General features: G+C 41.9%; 1 protein-coding gene across 1 annotated transcript in view; it reads left to right on the plus strand.

Annotated features, from left to right (window-relative positions):
- The window catches only part of LOC141056091 (uncharacterized), a 171,677-nt gene that overhangs the window by 143,275 nt on the left and 8,158 nt on the right, over positions 1–20,244 (plus strand). The window contains exons 6-8 of the mRNA XM_073552748.1: positions 9,577–9,666; positions 16,171–16,319; positions 16,594–16,706. Coding sequence (XP_073408849.1) covers positions 9,577–9,666; positions 16,171–16,319; positions 16,594–16,706 — 352 coding nt within the window. The remainder of the gene's footprint in view (positions 1–9,576; positions 9,667–16,170; positions 16,320–16,593; positions 16,707–20,244) is intronic.

Here is a 20,244-nt window from a genome sequence, read left to right on the forward strand (position 1 = left end):
TTTCACTTCTGAGTTATATGCAACGATTATTTTATTCATTCATTCGCTCACTCAAATATTCTTATTTTGGTTCATGGCTATACACTCCTACATATTATTAGTATAATAAATATATTCCTTATTAATAAAGATGAAAACACTGGTTACATAAAACACACTGACACCTATGGGTTGAAAAAGGTAATTACACCTATGACATAAAAAATGTTCTATCACATGAAGAATATGGATAATAATGTATTATCACTTATTATTGGTTTATTATTTCAATCATTGAAATCCATATACGGTACAAATTCTGATAATAATTATATGGATATTACTGATTGCTATGGTACGCTGTGATATTATAGGATAGGAAAATTACCAGATTTGGTATAGAATAGGGAATGAAGACTTCAAGCAAGATACTGAAATTACGTTAATAATGACTTTTCATATTTCTAAACTTTATTGATTCTTATCAGTTGCAAGAAGAAGAATGCCGCTATCCAGAAGTCCCAGAAGGTAACAAAGCTATGACTTCTGAGTAATAGACTGAGTCAATTACAAGTGCAGTATCCACCACTGACAGTCACAAGTGCAGTATCCACCACTCACAGTCACAATTAAAGTGTCTAACCTGACAACCAGAGGACGATGATCCTATGATGCTGAGATGAACTGTGTTATCACGCTCTTATCAAGTTCCAGAGGTTTCCAATCACCTGAAAAGCTTCAATGTAAAGCTGGTGAACAATGAAGGTAATTGTCAGGAAGCTACAACCCTGACATATGTCCTGTACATTAGGACAAGGACTGGTTATGGTGCTATGTTTAGCAAGGAAAAGTCATTTTAACCCTTGCTTTGCTGACCAAAGACGTGACACCTGTTCAAAGACCAGTGCCGATGGAGGATTCCAGAATATCCAAGGCGAGCCAATGTAAGCCCAGGTTTTTAAAGGTGACACTGCACAGATATTAAAGCTGCATTTCATCTATAGACTTTGTTTTCCTATCAACATTTGAATTTATGGACTTTGATTTTATACAGAACACAATTTCTACAACATCTATATGCTATAGACAGAAGACATCAAAATGACTACCAGATGACATCAGATGATGATGACTGGACCAGAGATGCTTCAATTTAGATTTAGGGAAGTATAATTATACATATTGCATATGAATATTGTTCACGGCTTACCATAACATGAATTCACATCAATTATGTCATTGAGTACGTATAACGGTAATCTGATATTATTATTATTATTATTATTATTATTGATATTAAATTATTTTGTCAAAGAAGAAGAAAAGAAGAAAAAAGATCTCATTATATTTTGAGGGTTCCAATTAATGTCTGTCTCCCTCAAAAGGGGGAATTGTTAAATATTATTAGTTATGGATTTATTAGTTATGGAGTTTAATTTCTTATTAAGACTCAGTTCTGTACATTGCTTTAGCTGACACGACATAGGCTATTTTTGTAAGCTTGGCTCATGGTACAGGACAACTCCATATATACCGGGATCACGTGCTTCAAGAGACGTATATAATTCATGGCTAACTGTAGAGGTCGCTCACTCCTTCCCTCACCATCATGAGACACAGACGCAAGATGTCATCTCTGCACGGACATAACTGAACAGCTGATATGTAACTTTACTACGAAGAAGCCTAAGAGAGACAGAGGCCATTTGCCATGTGGAATCCCAGAGAAAGAAGGTGACAAGCTTTTGCTATGAACTAATGGACAATCTCTCTTTCTCCTATTTTTATGTTTTTCTGTAATAATTTTTTCTTTGATGGAAGAATCCAAATAAACCACTACATTTTTATCTGGTATCTAGTCCTGAGTATTTTACAAGGTTACGCATTATTTTACATATACTAATAGTGGGAGAAGGTGAAGATATGGAATCTGCAATCAAGGATCACGATATGAAGATGATACAATTTTTGGACAGATGCAGAGCAAAACACATAAAGCTGAACTTGGACAAATTCAAACGGAAAATGACAGAAGTGGCCTATATTGGACATCGTCTGACTTCAAACGGTGTAAAAGTGGATCCTGAAAAGGTGAGAGCAATACAAGATTTGCCTACCCCTACTGATGTTTGTGGAGTACTACAATTTTTGGGCATGGTAAATTATCTCTCCAAATTTTGCAGTCATCTGTCAGACATGTGTGAGACACTGAGACAGCTAACCCACAAAGATGTGCTCTGGGAATGGACGGAAAGCCAGGAGACTGCTTTCCAATCAGTAAAGAAAGCTATTGCAGAGGCAGCAATCCTAAAGTATTTCGATCCAGATCAAGAAGTAGTTGTACAATATGATGCTTCAGAAAAAGGCCTTGGAGCTACATTAATGCAGAACAAACAGCCACTCACATTTGCAAGCAGCGCCCTTACAACAACAGAGCAGGGATATGCTCAGATTGAGAAGGAACCACTGGCTGTGGTATTTGGGTTGGAGAAGTTGCACCAATACACCTATGGTCGACGGGTAAGAGTACAGTCAGATCACAAACCTTTCGAGAGCATTACAAAGAAACCACTACTGAATGCCCCAAAGAGACTACAGCGCATGCTGTTACGACTTCAGAAATATGATTTTGACATCGGGTACTGTCCAGGAAGAGACTTACTGATTGCAGATACGCTAAGCAGAGCTTACCTTCCTATCACAAATGATGAGGAGAAAGACATTGAAACCATCAATATGTGTAACTATCTTGCAGTGTCAAAAGAAAAGTTGAAGAAAATTCAGACTTTAACAGAGAAGGATAAAATTCTCCAGAGTTTACAGACTGTCATCTTGCAGAGCTGGCGAAAATACAAGCAACATGCTCCAAGGGAAGTTTCACCATTCTTCCACATAAGAGATGAATTGTCAGTGCAGCAAGGAATCATCTTTAAAGGAGACAGGGCGGTTATACCAGAAGTTCTCAGAAGAGACATACTGAAAACATTGCACTCTTCCCACTTAGGCATGGAAGGTTATCTACATCGAGCACGAGAATATGTTTATTGGCCAGGTATGAATGACCACATTAAAAATTAAATAGCACAATGTGAAATATGTGCATCCTGCAGTGATAAACAGACTCATGCAGAAAGCAAAACAAGCAGGTACTGATGTATATCTGTCTATACTGGATCATAGAAACACACCCACTCAAGGCCTAGACAGCAGTCCGGCACAGAGGCTCATGATTAGGCGTACAAAGACACTCTTACCAACTGCTAGTCATCTGTTAAAGCCAAAGTTGCTGGGAAACATCAAAGCTAAATTACAGAAGAATCAAGATAGGCAAGCTTTCTATTACAATAAATCTGCAAAGGATCTGACTGAGCTCCAGAGAAATGACAACATTCGACTGCAGCCAAGCAGCACGTTTGACAAACACTGGCAAAAGGCAAAAGTTGTCCAGAAACTAGGACCTCGGTCCTACGAAAATCTAACAGAGGAAGGAAGAAGACTAAGGAGAAATCGGAGATATCTGAGGAAATCACAAGAAAGACATAATTCATTTTCATGGCCTTTTGAGCAGTATCCTGACAACGAGGTAGCAAGTACAAGACAAGTACCAACAGTGACAGCTGACCATCAGGGTGAGGATTCTGGCCAAAGACAGACAATATCAGAAGGCATATTACCAGAATCAGAAGAACTACCAAATGTAGGCAGTGACACTGGACTTATTATGTTATAGCTCTAACTTGGTCATGGTATACATTGTTTATTAATTTTATTGTTCTTTCAGTTAAAAGAGAAAGGATGTTGCAATATGTTATATGTTGATGTGGCCTCTAGGGGTCTCACTACTTTGATGTGTGTACTATAGAGTGTAAGAACTTGTTGGTTAGTTGTTGATAGCAGACATCTTGTAATGGAGGAATGTATCACAAGTCTCATGTAATAAACAAGCCTGGAGATTTCCAAGGAGTGTGATCCTTGACCGGAAATACATAACAGAACATGGCTCTGCTACATATGGGCGATGACCAGATTGCCTATATGAATCAGAATTGGTGCATTGCTAGGAGCGCCGACCTCTGATTGTTATGCCAATGCGTCGCTGACCACCGATCACGTGACGGGGTCAGCGATGCGCGCACTTCCGGCCGCGCGGCCAGAAGCGCCGGTTAAATGCCCCTGTCAGCGTTTGACAGCGGCGTTTAACGGGTTAATAGTAGTGTTGAGCATTCCGATACCGCAAGTATCGGGTATCGGCCGATATTAGCTGTACCGGAATTCTGATACTTACTTCCGATACTTTTTTCATATCGAATACCGGAATCGGAAGTTCCCATAATGCTATGAGCCCGCTCGATTTGATTCAGCCAATGGGAATCCTCAGAAGTGTGGGCACATCCTGTTAGGCATGTTAACTACTGGCATGGTTGTGATTGGCTGCTGAAATGACGTCATCATGATGCGCGGTCTGTGCGCATCATGATGAGCGGTCTGTGCCGACTTTTGGCAATGCTGTGTGAAAAAGTTCCCACGCAGCATTTGCCATAAAGTGAGACCAGGGACTATTTTTTTACAGTGGCGGAGGAATACAGTGCGGAAGGATACCTACCTCCCGTCACTGGATTCCTTGAGCCCCATAGAGAGCGGTCGCATCAGCTGATGCTGCTGCTCTCTACGGGATATCGGCGTGGGACACGCGTGGATTTCTGCGGATCAGGGAGTATATGGCTTGTTTGTTATTTTCATATTTTTCCTTAGATGACACTGGCTTCAGGGATCAAAGTGACAAGTATTGGTGAGTATGTACTCTATGTTATATGTACTGTATGTCTATGTATGTATTGTATGAATGTATTGTATGTAGTATGTATGTAGTATGTATGTATTGTATGAATGTATTGTATGTAGTATGTATGTTGCATGTCTGTAGCATGCTGTATGTATGTATGTAGTATCTATGTATGTTGCATGAATGTAGTATATATGTAGTATGTATGTAGTATGAATGTAGTATACATGTATGTATGTAGTATATATGTATGTTGTATGAATGTAGTATATATGTAGCATGTATGTATGTTGTATGAATGTAGTATACATGTATGTATGTAGTATATATGTATGCTGTATGAATGTAGTATATATGTAGCATGTATGTAGTATGTATGTATGTTGTATGAATGTAGTATATATGTAGCATGTATGTAGTATGTAGTATGTATGTATGTTGTATGAATGTAGTATACATGTATGTATGTAGTATATATGTATGTTGTATGAATGTAGTATATATGTAGCATGTATGTAGTATGTATGTATGTTGTATGAATGTAGTATATATGTATGTTGTATATATGTAGCATGTATGTAGTATATATGTATGCTGTATGAATGTAGTATATATGTAGCATGTATGTAGTATGTATGTATGTTGTATGAATGTAGTATATATGTAGCATGTATGTAGTATGTATGTATGTTGTATGAATGTAGTATACATGTATGTATGTAGTATATATGTATGTTGTGTGAATGTAGTATATATGTAGCATGTATGTAGTATGTATGTATGTTGTATGAATGTAGTATATATGTATGTTGTATATATGTAGCATGTATGTAGTATATATGTATGTTGTATGAATGTAGTATATATGAAGCATGTATGTAGTATGTATGTATGTAGTATATATGTAGTATGTAGTATATATGTATGTTGTATGAATGTAGTATATACACTCACTGGCCACTTTATTAGGTACACCATGCTAGTAACGGGTTGGACCCCCTTTTGCCTTCAGAACTGCCTCAATTCTTCGTGGCAGAGATTCAACAAGGTGCTGGAAGCATTCCTCAGAGATTTTGGACCATATTGACATGATGGCATCACACAGTTGGCGCAGATTTGTCGGCTGCACATCCCTGATGCGAATCTCCCGTTCCACCACATCCCAAAGATGCTCTATTGGATTGAGATCTGGTGACTGAGGAGGCCATTTGAGTACAGTGAACTCATTGTCATGTTCAAGAAACCAATCTGAGATGATTCGAGCTTTATGACATGGCGCATTATCCTGCTGAAAGTAGCCATCAGATGTTGGGTACATTGTGGTCATAAAGGGATGGACATGGTCAGCAACAATACTCAGGTAGGCTGTGGCGTTGCAACGATGCTCAATTGGTACCAAGGGGCCCAAAGAGTGCCAAGAAAAAATTCCCCACACCATGACACCACCACCACCAGCCTGAACCGTTGATACAAGGCAGGATGGATCCATGCTTTCATGTTGTTTACGCCAAATTCTGACCCTACCATCCGAATGTCGCAGCAGAAATCGAGACTCATCAGACCAGGCAACGTTTTTCCAATCTTCTACTGTCCAATTTCGATGAGCTTGTGCAAATTGTAGCCTCAGTTTCCTGTTCATAGCTGAGAGGAGTGGTACCCAGTGTGGTCTTCTGCTGCTGTAGCCCATCTGCCTCAAAGTTCGACGCACTGTGCGTTCAGAGATGCTCTTCTGCCTACCTTGGTTGTAACGGGTGGCAATTTGAGTCACTGTTGCCTTTCTATCAGCTCGAACCAGTCTGCCCATTCTCCTCTGACCTCTGGCATCAACAAGGCATTTCCGGCCACAGAACTGCCGCTCACTGGTTTTTTTTTCTTTTTCGGACCATTCTCTGTAAACCCTAGAGATGGTTGTGCGTGAAAATCCAAGGAGATCAGCAGTTTCTGAAATACTCAGACCAGCCCTTCTGGCACCAACAATCATGCCACGTTCAAAGGCACTCAAATCACCTTTCTTCCCCATACTGATGCTCGGTTTGAACTGCAGGAGATTGTCTTGACCATGTCTACATGCCTAAATGCACTGAGTTGCCGCCATGTGATTGGCTGATTAGAAATTAAGTCTTAACACACAGTTGGACAGGTGTACCTAATAAAGTGGCCAGTGAGTGTATGTAGCATGTATGTATGTTGTATGAATGTAGTATGTATGTAGCATGTATGTAGTATATATGTAGCATGTATGTTGTATGTATATATGTAGTATGTATGTAGTATGTATGTAGTGTGTTTTTTTTTTTTTTTTTTACATTCAACACATTAGCCGGATGATGGGACTACTACTGTCCCATCATTGGCTAATGTGTCAATCACTGTCAGTGTAGCAGGCATCGTCCGATGGGACTTGTAGTCCCATCGGACGATGCCTGCACACACACAAGACCCCCGGCAGGCCCGCACAGACCACCGACAGCCGGCACAGGCCTCCGGCAGCTGGCACAGACCACCGACAGCCGGCACAGGCACCCGGCTGGCCCATACAGACCACCGGCAGCCGGCACAGGCCCCCGGCAGGCCGGCACAGGCCCCCGAATGGCCCATACAGACCACCGACAGCCGCACAGGCCCCCGACAGGCCTGTACAGACCCCCGAGAGGCCAGTAAAGACCACCGACAGTCGGCACAGGCCCCCGAGAGGCCCATACAGACCACCGAGAGGCCCGTAGAGACCCCGCCCGGACACACAGACACGCACAGTGTCTTCCCACACACCGCCCACACTCTTCCCCCCTCCCGAACAGGCTGTACAAGGCAAGAAAGGGTTTTTTTTAATTCCAATATTTCTGTCCCATTGACTTGAATGGGACTTCCGGGATCGGAATCGGCGATACCCGATACTTTTTTTAGATCGGCCGATCCATTCCGATACGATATTTTTCAGTATCGGGTGGTATCGCTCAACACTAGTTAATAGGCATGGGTGGATCGCAATTCCACCTGTGCCTATTAAGGGCACATGTCAGCTATTCAAAACAGCTGACATGTCCAGGCTTTGATGCTATGCCTGTCATTGGACATTAAGGGGTTAAGCTTGCGAACTGGGCCCTCCCTTCTTTTGGTTTCTGTTGAGTTTTGTGTTATGCTGCAATGTCTTCATTGTATGTACAAGTCCCCTCTTAAATGTAAAGTGCTGTGTAATATGTTGTCACTATAGAAATAAAAAATATTATTATTATTATTATATAGGAAAGACAGACTAGATCTTGAGAAGGTTAAAAGGCAATCAGCATAAGGGGGGACTAAAGTACCCAGAAAGTTGATGAACTTTAAAGTTATTCTGCTTAAAAAAGTGGATTTAAAGAGATTTTCCTGGATTTAAAAGCAAATAAATAAATTGGCCAAGAGCTGGAAATATGTTGTACGGTCTGGACCCAACAGCAGAGTCTATTATGGTACTATGCTGTATATAACTCCTATAACTGCATATGAATGATTGTACCTGTCTCCCTCCATGTTTCCCTGCTTGTTGGTGGTAGCAGTTACTTTCTGCCAATCCCTGGTGTAATAGGTCCTCATAATGAAAGTTGTATCTCAGTTTATGATTTCTTTTATCCAGCTGTTGCTTTTCTAAACTAATAAAAGTAAGTGTAATACCAAGTATGTCATCCAGTGTTTCAGCATGGAGCCTTCATTGGTATTCCTATTCTTGGTTTATATATTCTTATCACACCTCCTGCTTGTAGAAAGCAGTTTTCTGGATGTACATTGCATCACCTGCAGATCACAATTGACAATGTGCCGAAAACAGCTCATAGATTAACGAAAATGGTTAAAAGAGTTGTGCCAGATAAAATTCAAATTCTTGGAAATGTAATTTGCAGAGACGTTATTCTTTGTGAATTGAATGTCCTTAATTATGCCCTACAGACCCCAGGGCATGACAAACATAAGATATAAAAAATAAAAAAAATACTTATACTTACCCTCACCAGCCCCTCTGCTCCTCACCATCACCCGCCTGGTCATCGCATCTCCTTATCATCGCCACTTGCACTGATTCACTAGGTTTTTTTGCACTGGGCTGGGACCTCTAGCTCTAATGATGTTCAGGATGGTTTGGCACAAACGTACGTAAGATCCTGACTTCATCATGACGTCATGACTTTCTGATCAGAAAGCCATGACATTATTCGCGCATAAGATTATGGTGTTGGTGGTAAAAAGAAGATGCAATGAGGATGAGACGAGTTGCTGTGAGGAGCGGAGAGGCCAGAGAGGTGAGTATAAATAACTTTTTTCTCATTTCCTTTTGATGGCCCTTTGAGCATTAGTAAATTTGCAGATTAGTATCTTTGTGGTCAGTAGTCACCATTTTGCTGAATTCCTGTAGAAGCAATTTATTAATAATCCTCATTTTGGCGAAAAGGAATTTTTGAAATACTCAAATAGAACTCAATTGCACATGAATATAGAATACATTCGCTCATCTCTAGTGGATACCTATTTTTAGTTATTGTATTCAATGCAAGCCAAAATAAGCAGTATTGACTAATAATCGTGCCATATTTTTCTTGCTAACATTGCCTCATTTCCTGTCAAGGATAATGGATAAACAATACCTCAAGAAATTTTGTTTTCTGGAAGAGGCAGTATGACACAAGCTCAGTGACAGTGTTCAGGAAGAAATGACATCTGCATAGACACCTGACATTGTGATGCATCCACACACCCCACAATGCATCAGCCGCAAGTAAGCGGCCGAGTGATCTTTTTTTTCTTTTCATTTTGGAGTCTTAATATGGTTCTGTCTCCTCTAGTTTATCTCAGGGAACTTTCCAATTGTGACAAGATCTTGTGGTGTGACAGCATGAAACAGTTCTGTCTGAATTCCAACAGCAGCCCTGCAGGTAAGAGGACCAATAAAAAGTTATAGAAATTAATACAATGAGTTATATCAATTAATGGGCAGGAGGGTTAACTCATGTAAATAAGGAAATTAAAAACCACCACAAAGAGCAGCTGTTACAGCATGGCCATGATTTACACAGAAAGCCTAAATATTTCATCAGTGTAATAACTATATCCTTACTCATAGAGAGGGGAAGAAAGATGTCAGCAAGTTTTACTTTCTTCGCCATCAAATTCACACGTCCTGTTCTCAGTATACTGTACGAGTATTTACAGGGTGTACAGACATGGTTAATTATGTATATCCAATGTAGAAGAAAACAAGCGTAGAAAGATTCAAAACTGAAAGGAGAACAATAAGCTGCCTCTAATGATCTAACAAGAAAGGCCACAAGGTGTCAATATAAACCTGCGAAACTCAAAAATCCACATCCATAATATTGTACGATCTGGTTACTTAAAAGGAACCTGTCACCGGGTTTGGCCAATAAGGCTACTTTCACACTTGCGCTTTTTTGTGCTGCACTGCATGCGCAGTGCAAACACATACAAAAAACGCATTAAGCGTTTTGCATGTCTTTGCTTATTTTATGCGCAAGCATTTTAACCATTTTGTAGCCATGTAAACTGTTAAAACGCATGCGATTTTAAACGCTGACGTGCGCATGGACATGCGCACGCCAGCATTCCCATAGACTGTAATGTGATTTTTTTTTTGCACATTCCGTGCGTTTTTGTGTGCATGCGTTTTTTGAGGCAGGTTGAGCGCACAGAACATGCAACAGGGTGCTTCCGGCGCGCCTGGGCGCACACTGCAAAAAAACGCATGTGCACAAACGCTTACAAACGCTAGACCATGCGCACCCATGTTAAACTTAGGGGCACATTGCGCATGCGCATGTATGCGCACGATGCGCTGCGCTAAAAAACGCTAGTGTGAATCCAGCCTAAGAGATACGGCCATTACCTTTCAGGGCTGATATACAGCATTCTATAATACTGTATATCTGCCCCCAAGAAAAACAACTTTTATTATACTCATCTGTGGGGAAGTCTAGTACATAGGGGGTCGGTGGTCCTGGTCCTTCCCATGTTCATGCGATGCCGCCCTCCTGCTTGCTTTGTGTGGATGACACGTCCCTCCATCATCCACGCAGTCTCCAGAGCAAGGACCTGCAGTGCGCAGGCGCTGGGCCTCTCTGACCTTTCCCGATACCTGCGCACTGCAGGACTTTGCTCTGCCCTCAACAGGAAAGGACAAGTTAATTTTTTCTCTTACAGGTTGGGTTGGGGGCAGATATACAACATTATAAAATGTTGTATATCAGCCCTGAAAGGTGATGGCCATAACTTATATCCGTCAAAACTGGTGACAGGTTCCTTTAAAGTTGTTGTATTATTCTGCAAATGTTATATTATTGCAAATATGTGATACTATATGTGATGGGATGTGATATGTTTTATCTTCTGTGCACCGGTAGCGATGGGCAACAGATTTAATGAAAAACCCACATGTGTGATTCAAGTAATTAATGGTGTATAAGCCACTGCTTTATGTAAATGTCATGGTTTAAATATGCTCTGACAGCGTGCCACACATTACCAGTAGCGTGTCAAGAGAGCTGAATGCTGTCCATTTGATCAGATTCTCATCTGTTCCATTACTGTACTGGGTTGATAGGCTATGATAAGCTTTTATCCAGAATAGCACACTCTTTGCCATGGAATTTTACAGTGAGTCCTATAGCTGTTATCTGTCATTTGTTTAGAAATAACAGACCTCTATCTAAACTGGGAGCATACCACACATCTTTTACTTCCAAACATAACAAAGTCAAACAATGCGGAGATGTTCCTGTAAAACACACCTTATTTTAACCATGATGGAATAAAAGTTAAATAAATTACAGGGCGCCATGACAATGTTTTGTCAGGTTGTGCCTCATCCATGGCTAATATGTCTTTTACTAGTATGGCTAAATTCTGTCAGTATTTACTGGAGTACATGAGGATTCAATCTCCAGTGCCTTCTGCATTTACTGCATTTATACCATTCCATTGTCAAGATGGATTGTTTCCTTGTTACCTAATACGAATTCCGGGGAAAAAATTCTCTCCCTTGTCATATAACTTGTTGCTCTGGAATGCTCAGACTGGCCGGCGGCTCTCCACGAGCATGAAGGCTGCATAGAAACACATGCTGTCACTACAGCTTTTGGACGTAGGAGGAAGCATAAGTGCATATACTGATAACATGACAGGGATTTTCAGCTGCTTTTTTGAGTGAGGTAACACATTTCTTAACCTGTTTTATCAAAGGAGCAAGTGTCTCTGCATTGTCTCCAGTCCCGTGAACTCATGAGTCAAGTCAGTGACGTACGCATTCTGGCATCTTTCTGACATTTCACCTCTAAGATGTTGCAGACTGTAGTATCTGTAGCATCTTAGGAGTTTGATATAGTAAGATGGTACTGCTGCAATAAAATGACATATAGTAAAAGATAAATTATTTTATTAGCTCATGTGTTGATTTAGTATGAAAAATTTCCTGCCATCCTTCAAGAAACTATTTTATGAACCTGCTCTTCTCGCTTATGAAGCTTCCTGCTATCTCTACTTTGATTACATTGGAGAACCTCCAATACCATCCAATTTTTTACCTTAGCTCCTGAATTGAAGTGCAATAATAAAGTGTTAGTGGCTACCTTGTGAAGAGGACTGGTCGAGTTTATTAAGGATGAGTTAGATGGATATGATCTGCCAGCATCACTGTCACAAATCTGTCCCTAATGCTTGGGGCGCCCTAGCTATCCCTGTTCCTTGGATTACTTCTAATGGTGAAGACGCCGGGCCACATACTTTGCTGAGCTCCTGAATTCGCCCTCATTCTATTCCATCCCCCCACCCAGTGAAGAGGGAAGTAGTAGTGTATGGCAATACACTAACCAGACTAACAAGGTAATATGAACAGGGATAAAAAAATAACAATCATACAAATATGCACTCACAAACAACTGAGGAAAACACTGGAGAGTGAAGGATGAGGAAAAAAAACAAAGTAGGGGAAGGAGAATTTGCACACAACCAAAACACCTTCTCAAATAACAAAACTCCACCAACTCCTGAATCATGCAGCAATAAAGCTAACTCTGGCAATGCCTGTGTAGGGGGGTGGACTGACCTATGGACCTGTCTGACAAAGAAGGAAAATGTAAAAGTTGATGTGTACAATGCTTTATTCGGACTTAAATTTATATGTGTAGGACAACAGCTAGAATTGGGAAAAGACAGTGTAGTACCGGGTTTTTGCCACAAGATGGAGACATAGAGTAGTGAGAAAAGGACTCAACAGCAGCTTTAGGCTAGGGAAACCGCAGAGTCATGGTGGGCGGAGTTAAGGGACTGGGAAGGGGATTTCCAGAATGAGAAAATAAAAGGAAGGAGAGTCCCAGGGGCAGGGCAGACACCCAGGAGGAGACAGAAGGGAGAAGAGCTCAGGAGAGGACGGAGGCAGGATGAGCTCAGGAGAGACAGAGAAGAGAGACGGATACTCGGAGAGGGGTGGCCCTGAGAGGACAGCTGCAGGTCAGAAGGACTCTGACTAAAGGAGGCCTGGGGTACCAGATGGCTGGACACTGAAGGAGCAGTAAGTGTCACAGCAGACAGACTCAATCAGGGGGAAGCGCTGTGGCTGTGGGCCTAACGGCGGCCATGGTGAGAGAATCAGGAGGGTTATCGCCAACAGAAGTAGGAGGAGGTGACGAGTACCCGGGTCTGGAAGCAGAAGCTGTCGTGTTTGCTGTGGATGTCAGGAGGACACCCAATAAAGTTGGACCTGGTTGAATGAGTTTCTGTGTCTGTCGTCAGTCCGTCTCATAGTCGAAAGGGCCCACCCCTCTGTCGGCCCACGTACTACACCTGCTTGCCAGAGTCCAGTATATATAGGAGAAGGGAGTGGTCAACAGTGAACAGCTGAGAGCCTTAATGCAGGTAAGCTTCCAAGAGCTCTCAACTGAACACATTTACCTCTGCACTGCTATAAGAAACCTGCACCATTTAATATGAAGGTAAAGTGCTTCTAGTCAGTGCAGGAGTAGGAAAAATCAGACAACGCGATCTTCTGGCCCCTCTCTATTGTGGTTAACCTGTGACAGTCGCTAACTCATCTGGTTTCTTGAGCCAACCAGATAAGAAATCATGTTTTTAAAAAGGCAACGAGAGATTGATCGTATTGGCACCTTCCATTCAGTCTCCAACCCTTGTCAAATCTATACAGCTGAAGAAAAGTACCAATGGCGCTGATGTAATACAGTATCATGTGTCTTTAAAATGGATATAAGTTCCTGTACCACAGGGATTGTAGTATGAAGCCAAGAAACTGTAGTTCCTGGGAAAAGTAGGAAAGGCAACTTTAGGTAGAAATGTTTTTTTCCAAGATTCATTATGCTCATCATCTTTGCGGCTCATGAAGTGTGCTTTCCAGTAAACTTGTCCTATACGAGTTCTTAATAAATCTTAATAAAATGTATGCAACAATGGAAACCACTGTTCATTGCATTGATTAATGGTGAAGTCCTACCTACCACACTTCCTCCATCATTGTACAACTGATCTCTTACATAGAGAAACTGCAGAGGCAACAGACCTTGTTTTCTACTTTACAAAGAGGTCTATCAGCTCACCCCCTCCTCAGTCTTAACTTTAGAAGTTAATCTTTTACTGAATCCCCAGCCAAATTTGTTATTGGCTGGTGAACAAAACCTGCTTTTTTTTACAGGGGTATGGTACCCAGGGCCTGGAGGACAGTCTCCTGTCCTCCACACCGTGGGTACCAACCGCACATGAGACGCTTAACTTCGCGCATGGTGGGCATAGCCACATGCGGGAAGTAAGCGATTCTCATGCATTCCTATGGGTGCGGAATCGCGGCAATTCTTTGCGATTCCGCAAAAAGAATGAGCATGCTGCGATTTTTTCCGCGATGCGATTCCGCCGCGGAAAAAAGCACAGCATTAGCACAGCATGTGCGGAATGCCATAGGAATGCATGGGGAGCGTTCTGTACACGATTTTAAAACGTTTTTGCAGCGTTTTCGCACCGAAAATCGCGGCAAAAAAATGCTTAAAAATCGCTACGTGGGCACACAGCCTCAAGTGGATTTCTAATTTTTTATAGCATTGAAAGAGCAGCGCTGTGCACCAGCAGGGCGGACGGCCTGGTGCCTCACAGCACCCATATTGCAAAACTGAGTCTCTATTACTCTAGGCCACAAAAGCACAAAATCACAGCAACAATGGTCGAAACACAGCAAGAAACCCAAGTGAAAAGAGCATAAAACTCTCCTTCCACAAGCTCTCAGACTGTGAACTGAGAGCAAAAATAGGCAGAGCCCCTCTTGTAGTCTCGTGCTAATTAAAAACACCTGTGCAATATGGGAGGAGTGCTGGTCCACGTAAAAAAACAAAAAGAAATGATGGTTTTATGATGAGTGTTCCTTGGAAATTGAGGACACCAATGCTTCTACCATTTAGTAAATATTAATTTTTAAAGAAGGAATACAAATGGGCTAAAGGGAAGATAGTATTATAACACATCCTTATTCTTGGTCCGCCACTGTGCTCCTTCTGGTTGTTGGTAGTTCTCTTGTGTTTACTGTTATTGAAATGAACTCCATAAAAATGTGAAACGCAAAAAGACAACGGCAGAATTATGATTTTTTTTTTACTATTTCAACTCATTTGGAATTTTTTTATTTTTAAATACACTAAATGGTAAAGTAAATGGTGTCTTTTAAATTTACAACTTATCTCACAAATTACAAGACCTCATACAGCTTTGCCAACTGAAAAATAAAAAAGTTATGACACTTGGAAGGGTCGGAATGAGGTTAAACAGGATCTGCCAGCAAGAGAAGGCCACTTTTTAATTGATAAAGAGCCCCAATAAAAAAGATTATAATCTAAATATAACTAATGATAAATTGTAAAAAAAAAAAGTGTATTTGGCATAGTAGACCTATTACGCAAATCTGGAGTCTGCATGGGCATTTCTCAGTCTGGGTCACTCATGACCAGGATTGACAGCATCAGATTTCCACAACTCCCCCATGATCCTCACAAGATCTTGCTATTTATAGTGGGATATGGGGTCTATGAATAAAGGAGTGCATTTATATTTGAATTATTATGCTATACTTCAGATTAAGGAGAGTTTTACAGTTGCAAAATCTTCAAAAAATAGGAAACATCTAATAGGATACATGTGTCAAGTCTGAAGGTATGTTGCCTAGATGGCTAAAAAGTGCAGTCCACAAATACCTTTTTTATTTCTAAATTTAGGCTTTCAACCTTTTTGTAACTTTTTAGTATTATTTATATTTCCATCGTTTTTGTAGCATCCTAACTCTTCATTATTTTAGCAGTCTCACAATGACATTTTTTTTAAGAATATTGAAAAATTTAAAGAACGATAGTTAAAAAATGTCTATAATTAAAAACTTGCAGGATGTCAGCTATGTCCTTATAATTGGCTGCCGCATGGAGATCACTGCTATTACTATTCAATTGAAACAAACAGAACATGGAACCAGAGTCGGGATGATTGTAAGATGATGGGAGCTGATCTACTTGTCATAAAGAACCAGGAAGAAAAGGTATTATGTCTATATATAAAGGTACTGTAAAGCTAGAAAACCAGCATCACTTTGCTGTATTATATAGTATGTGTGTGTCTTGTGTATGCTAGATACTGGTATGTGTATGTAGTATACTGATGTTGTGTGTGGTGTGTGTGTTTGTGTCTGTCATATACTGATGTGTCTGTATGTCTGTGTGTGTGTGTGGTGTACAGTATATATATTTAAATATATATGTGTGTACTGTGTAATGCATGTGTACACTATAAAAGATGTTCTTTATTTGTTACAGGGTTTCATAGAGAGAACGTTGCAACAGCGAGTAAATGACACATATTGGATAGGACTTCACCGTGATGGAGATGTATGGAGATGGGTGGATGAAGAATATTATAACAGCAGCTTGTAAGTGTCTCTCTCACAATAACACACAAAATTCACAATACACACTTTTACAAACTTCATGTGCCCCGACGCAGCCAAAGAAACCTCTTAAACCAACCCTTAGATGCCAGTACCAATACCAATTGCAACACCTACATTGCTTGACGGGGTGGGGGGTCTCTCCCTGCCAACACTTAGATACTTGACAAAGTGGTCATTGAGTGTCAGTGGACTAAAGAGGATCTTTCACCAGTCTGGCCACATTATGAAATAGTGACTGCAGGCTGAATAAAACAGTTTTTATTATCTAATTTATGCTTTTAATTGTGGAGATATAGGCTTGGAAAGTTCAGGTTATAATTTATGATAAGCCCAATGGGGCATTACCAGATATCTATCTGGGAGCATATGCATTTTCCCTATTTTCCCCTGCATGATATTTACCAATTATAAGCAGGAGGCATCATGCCTAAAGGCCCCGTCACACATAAAGATGCACCAGCGATCCCGACAACGATACGACCTTGTCAGGATTGCTGGTGCATCACTACATGATCGCTGGTGAGCTGCCAAACAGGCAGCTCAGCTTCACCAGCGATCAGCACCAGCGAGGACGCTGGTCTCTAAGGTTAATATTGGGTTACTAAGTGGCGCGCGTCACTTAGTTACCCGATGTGTACGTTAGAAACCTGCGTGCTCGCGCCAGGAGCTGCCAGCACGCAGGTTTCTAAGGTACACATCGGGTAACTAAGTGACGCGCGCCTCTTAGTAACCCGATATTTACCTTAGATACCAGCTCCCAGTGCCTGCTTAGAGTGCTGGGAGCCTCGCTGATTGTTGGCTCCCGCTGCCACACGCAGCGATGCACGCTGGCCAGCGGGAGAGCAATGATGGAAAAATGGCCCAGGACGATGCTGCATGATCAGCGATACCCGGCGGGGGGGGCGGTCGCTGATCCCCATCACACACAGCGATCTCGCTGTGGCGTCACAAAATCAGCGATCTTGCTAGCAAGTTCGCTGTGTGTGACGGGGCCTTTAGAAAGAAGAACGCACTCCCAGAAGATCAAAAGAACATGCCTTCTCCAATGAAACGTAATGACATATAGCCCTTATCTCTACAGTTACTCTGTAGTATAGTGCATAGCTCAGTTTGATTACAAACACTTTCAGTTTTTGTCATTGCAGTCAGTGCGGGGGGAGGTGCTCAACAGAACTGAATGTGATTCATCACATGGCAGTCAGTGTGGGGGGAGATTGAGAACAGCTGAGCTGAATGTGATTATAATCACCTCTGCAGCTTCAGCTCTCCTCTCACAGCTCTGTCAGCTCAGCTGTATCCCACACCACCCACACTAACTGCTGCGAGATGAAGCTGTAATGACACTCAACTCTGCTCTATATTGCAAAGTAAATACACAAATCAGGGCTGTGATCAGGGTTGTGAGTCACATCTCTCAGGAAGAGACATGTTCTTCTGAGCTAGTGGGAGCATGCTCCACTTTCCCCTGCATGACAGCTGCTTATGATTGGTCACAGTACACGGCCCAAGAGATTATAAATTATAACCCATTTTACAAGAGGATATCTTTGCAACAGAGATGAGGAATTTTTTTAAGTGTTATTCAGCTCTGCAGCCACTATTCCATGTTATGGCTAGTTTGACATGCTAAAACTGGTGAAAGATCCTCTTTGACATTTCAGTCAGGGGTTTAATTAAATAAAACTTGAAAATTCTATGAAAGCCAATTGGATCGCAATACTATGTATTAGAGTTGAGCGAAACGGGTCGAAAAATTTCAAAAGTCGCCTACTTTTGGCAAAGTCGGGTTTCATGAAACGAAACCCGACCCTAGGATGAGATCGGCCACGAGGTCGGCGACTTACGCGCCAAAGTCGCGTTTCAAAACTTTGTTTTGCGCTCTTTTTCAGCCAATCAGGATCCACGGACACAGTGGGCAACGTGATGACATAGGCAGGGGTCACCACCATCTTTCAGAAGGGCATGCAAGTGATTGGCTTGCTTTGGTGGGCGTCACAGGGGGTATAAAAGGGCGTGCACGCCGACCGCCATCTTACTTCTGCCGATCTCAGTATAGGGAGAGGATGCTGCTGATTCTGTAGGGAGAGCGTTAGGCAGGGAAGAAGACAAAAAAACTGCTTCTGCTGCTAGCGATTTGGCCTGCACAACACACCAGTCACTGTGTGTGCAGTGCAAGGGGAAGCTATATAGTGGTGTATCAGTGGTGTTGGTTGTTGGGCTGCCTTCTAAGGCTTCCTGACATTCCTGCATTGCTGTTTACCCACTGCTCCGCAAACTGCTTTTTTAAAAGCAATCCCAATTTTTTTTTTTTGTCCTGCTGAGAAGAAAAAAAAACTGCTTCTGCTGCTAGCAATTTGGCCTGCACAACACACCAGTCACTGTGTGTGCAGTGCAAGGGGAGGCTATATTGTGGTGTATCAGTGGTGTTGGTTGTTGGGCTGCCTTTTAAGGCTTCCTGACAGGCTGGCATTGCTGTTTACCCACTGCTCTGCAAACTGCTTTTTTAAAAGCAATCCAATCTCCCTTATCCTCTAGTCACTTTGGTCACAGCTGTGCCATCGAGCCTGTCACATAGCGCTCAGATATTCATTGGGCCTCACACAATCCAAAAGTGTCCAGTGTCCAAAAGTGTGTGCAGAGATTCAAAATCTCCCTTATCCTCTAGTCACTTTGGTCACAGCTGTGCCATCGAGCCTGTCACATAGCGCTCAGATATTCATTGGGCCTCACACAATCCAAAAGTGTCCAGTGTCCAAAAGTGTGTGCAGAGATTCAAAATCTCCCTTATCCTCTAGTCACTTTGGTCACAGCTGTGCCATCGAGCCTGTCACATAGCGCTCAGATATTCATTGGGCCTCACACAATCCAAAAGTGTCCAGTGTCCAAAAGTGTGTGCAGAGATTCAAAATCTCCCTTATCCTCTAGTCACTTTGGTCACAGCTGTGCCATCGAGCCTGTTACATAGCGCTCAGATATTCATTGGGCCTCACACAATCCAAAAGTGTCCAGTGTCCAAAAGTGTGTGCAGAGATTCAAAATCTCCCTTATCCTCTAGTCACTTTGGTCACAGCTGTGCCATCGAGCCTGTCACATAGCGCTCAGATATTCATTGGGCCTCACACAATCCAAAAGTGTCCAGTGTCCAAAAGTGTGTGCAGAGATTCAAAATCTCCCTTATCCTCTAGTCACTTTGGTCACAGCTGTGCCATCGAGCCTGTCACATAGCGCTCAGATATCAGTGGGCCTCACACAATCCAAAAGTGTCCAGTGTCCACAAGTGTCTGCAGAAATTCAAAATCTCCCCTGTCCTATAGACACCTTGTACCTTGTTTTACATTACTATTTAGTTTTTTGGATTTTGTCTACATTTCTACCAAAAATGAGGAAGGCTGGTGGAAGAGGCCGTGGAATTGGGCGGGGGTTGGCAGCTGGTAATGATGGTGTTGGTGGTGGATCTGATGGTAGTGGCAAGAGCAAAATAGGACCGAATGCAGGAGGTGTTGAGCCTGCGTCATCG

Source organism: Dendrobates tinctorius, unplaced genomic scaffold (assembly GCF_039654945.1).
Source record: "Dendrobates tinctorius isolate UK_male_01 unplaced genomic scaffold, ASM3965494v1 ptg000196l, whole genome shotgun sequence".
Lineage (NCBI taxonomy): Eukaryota > Metazoa > Chordata > Amphibia > Anura > Dendrobatidae > Dendrobates > Dendrobates tinctorius.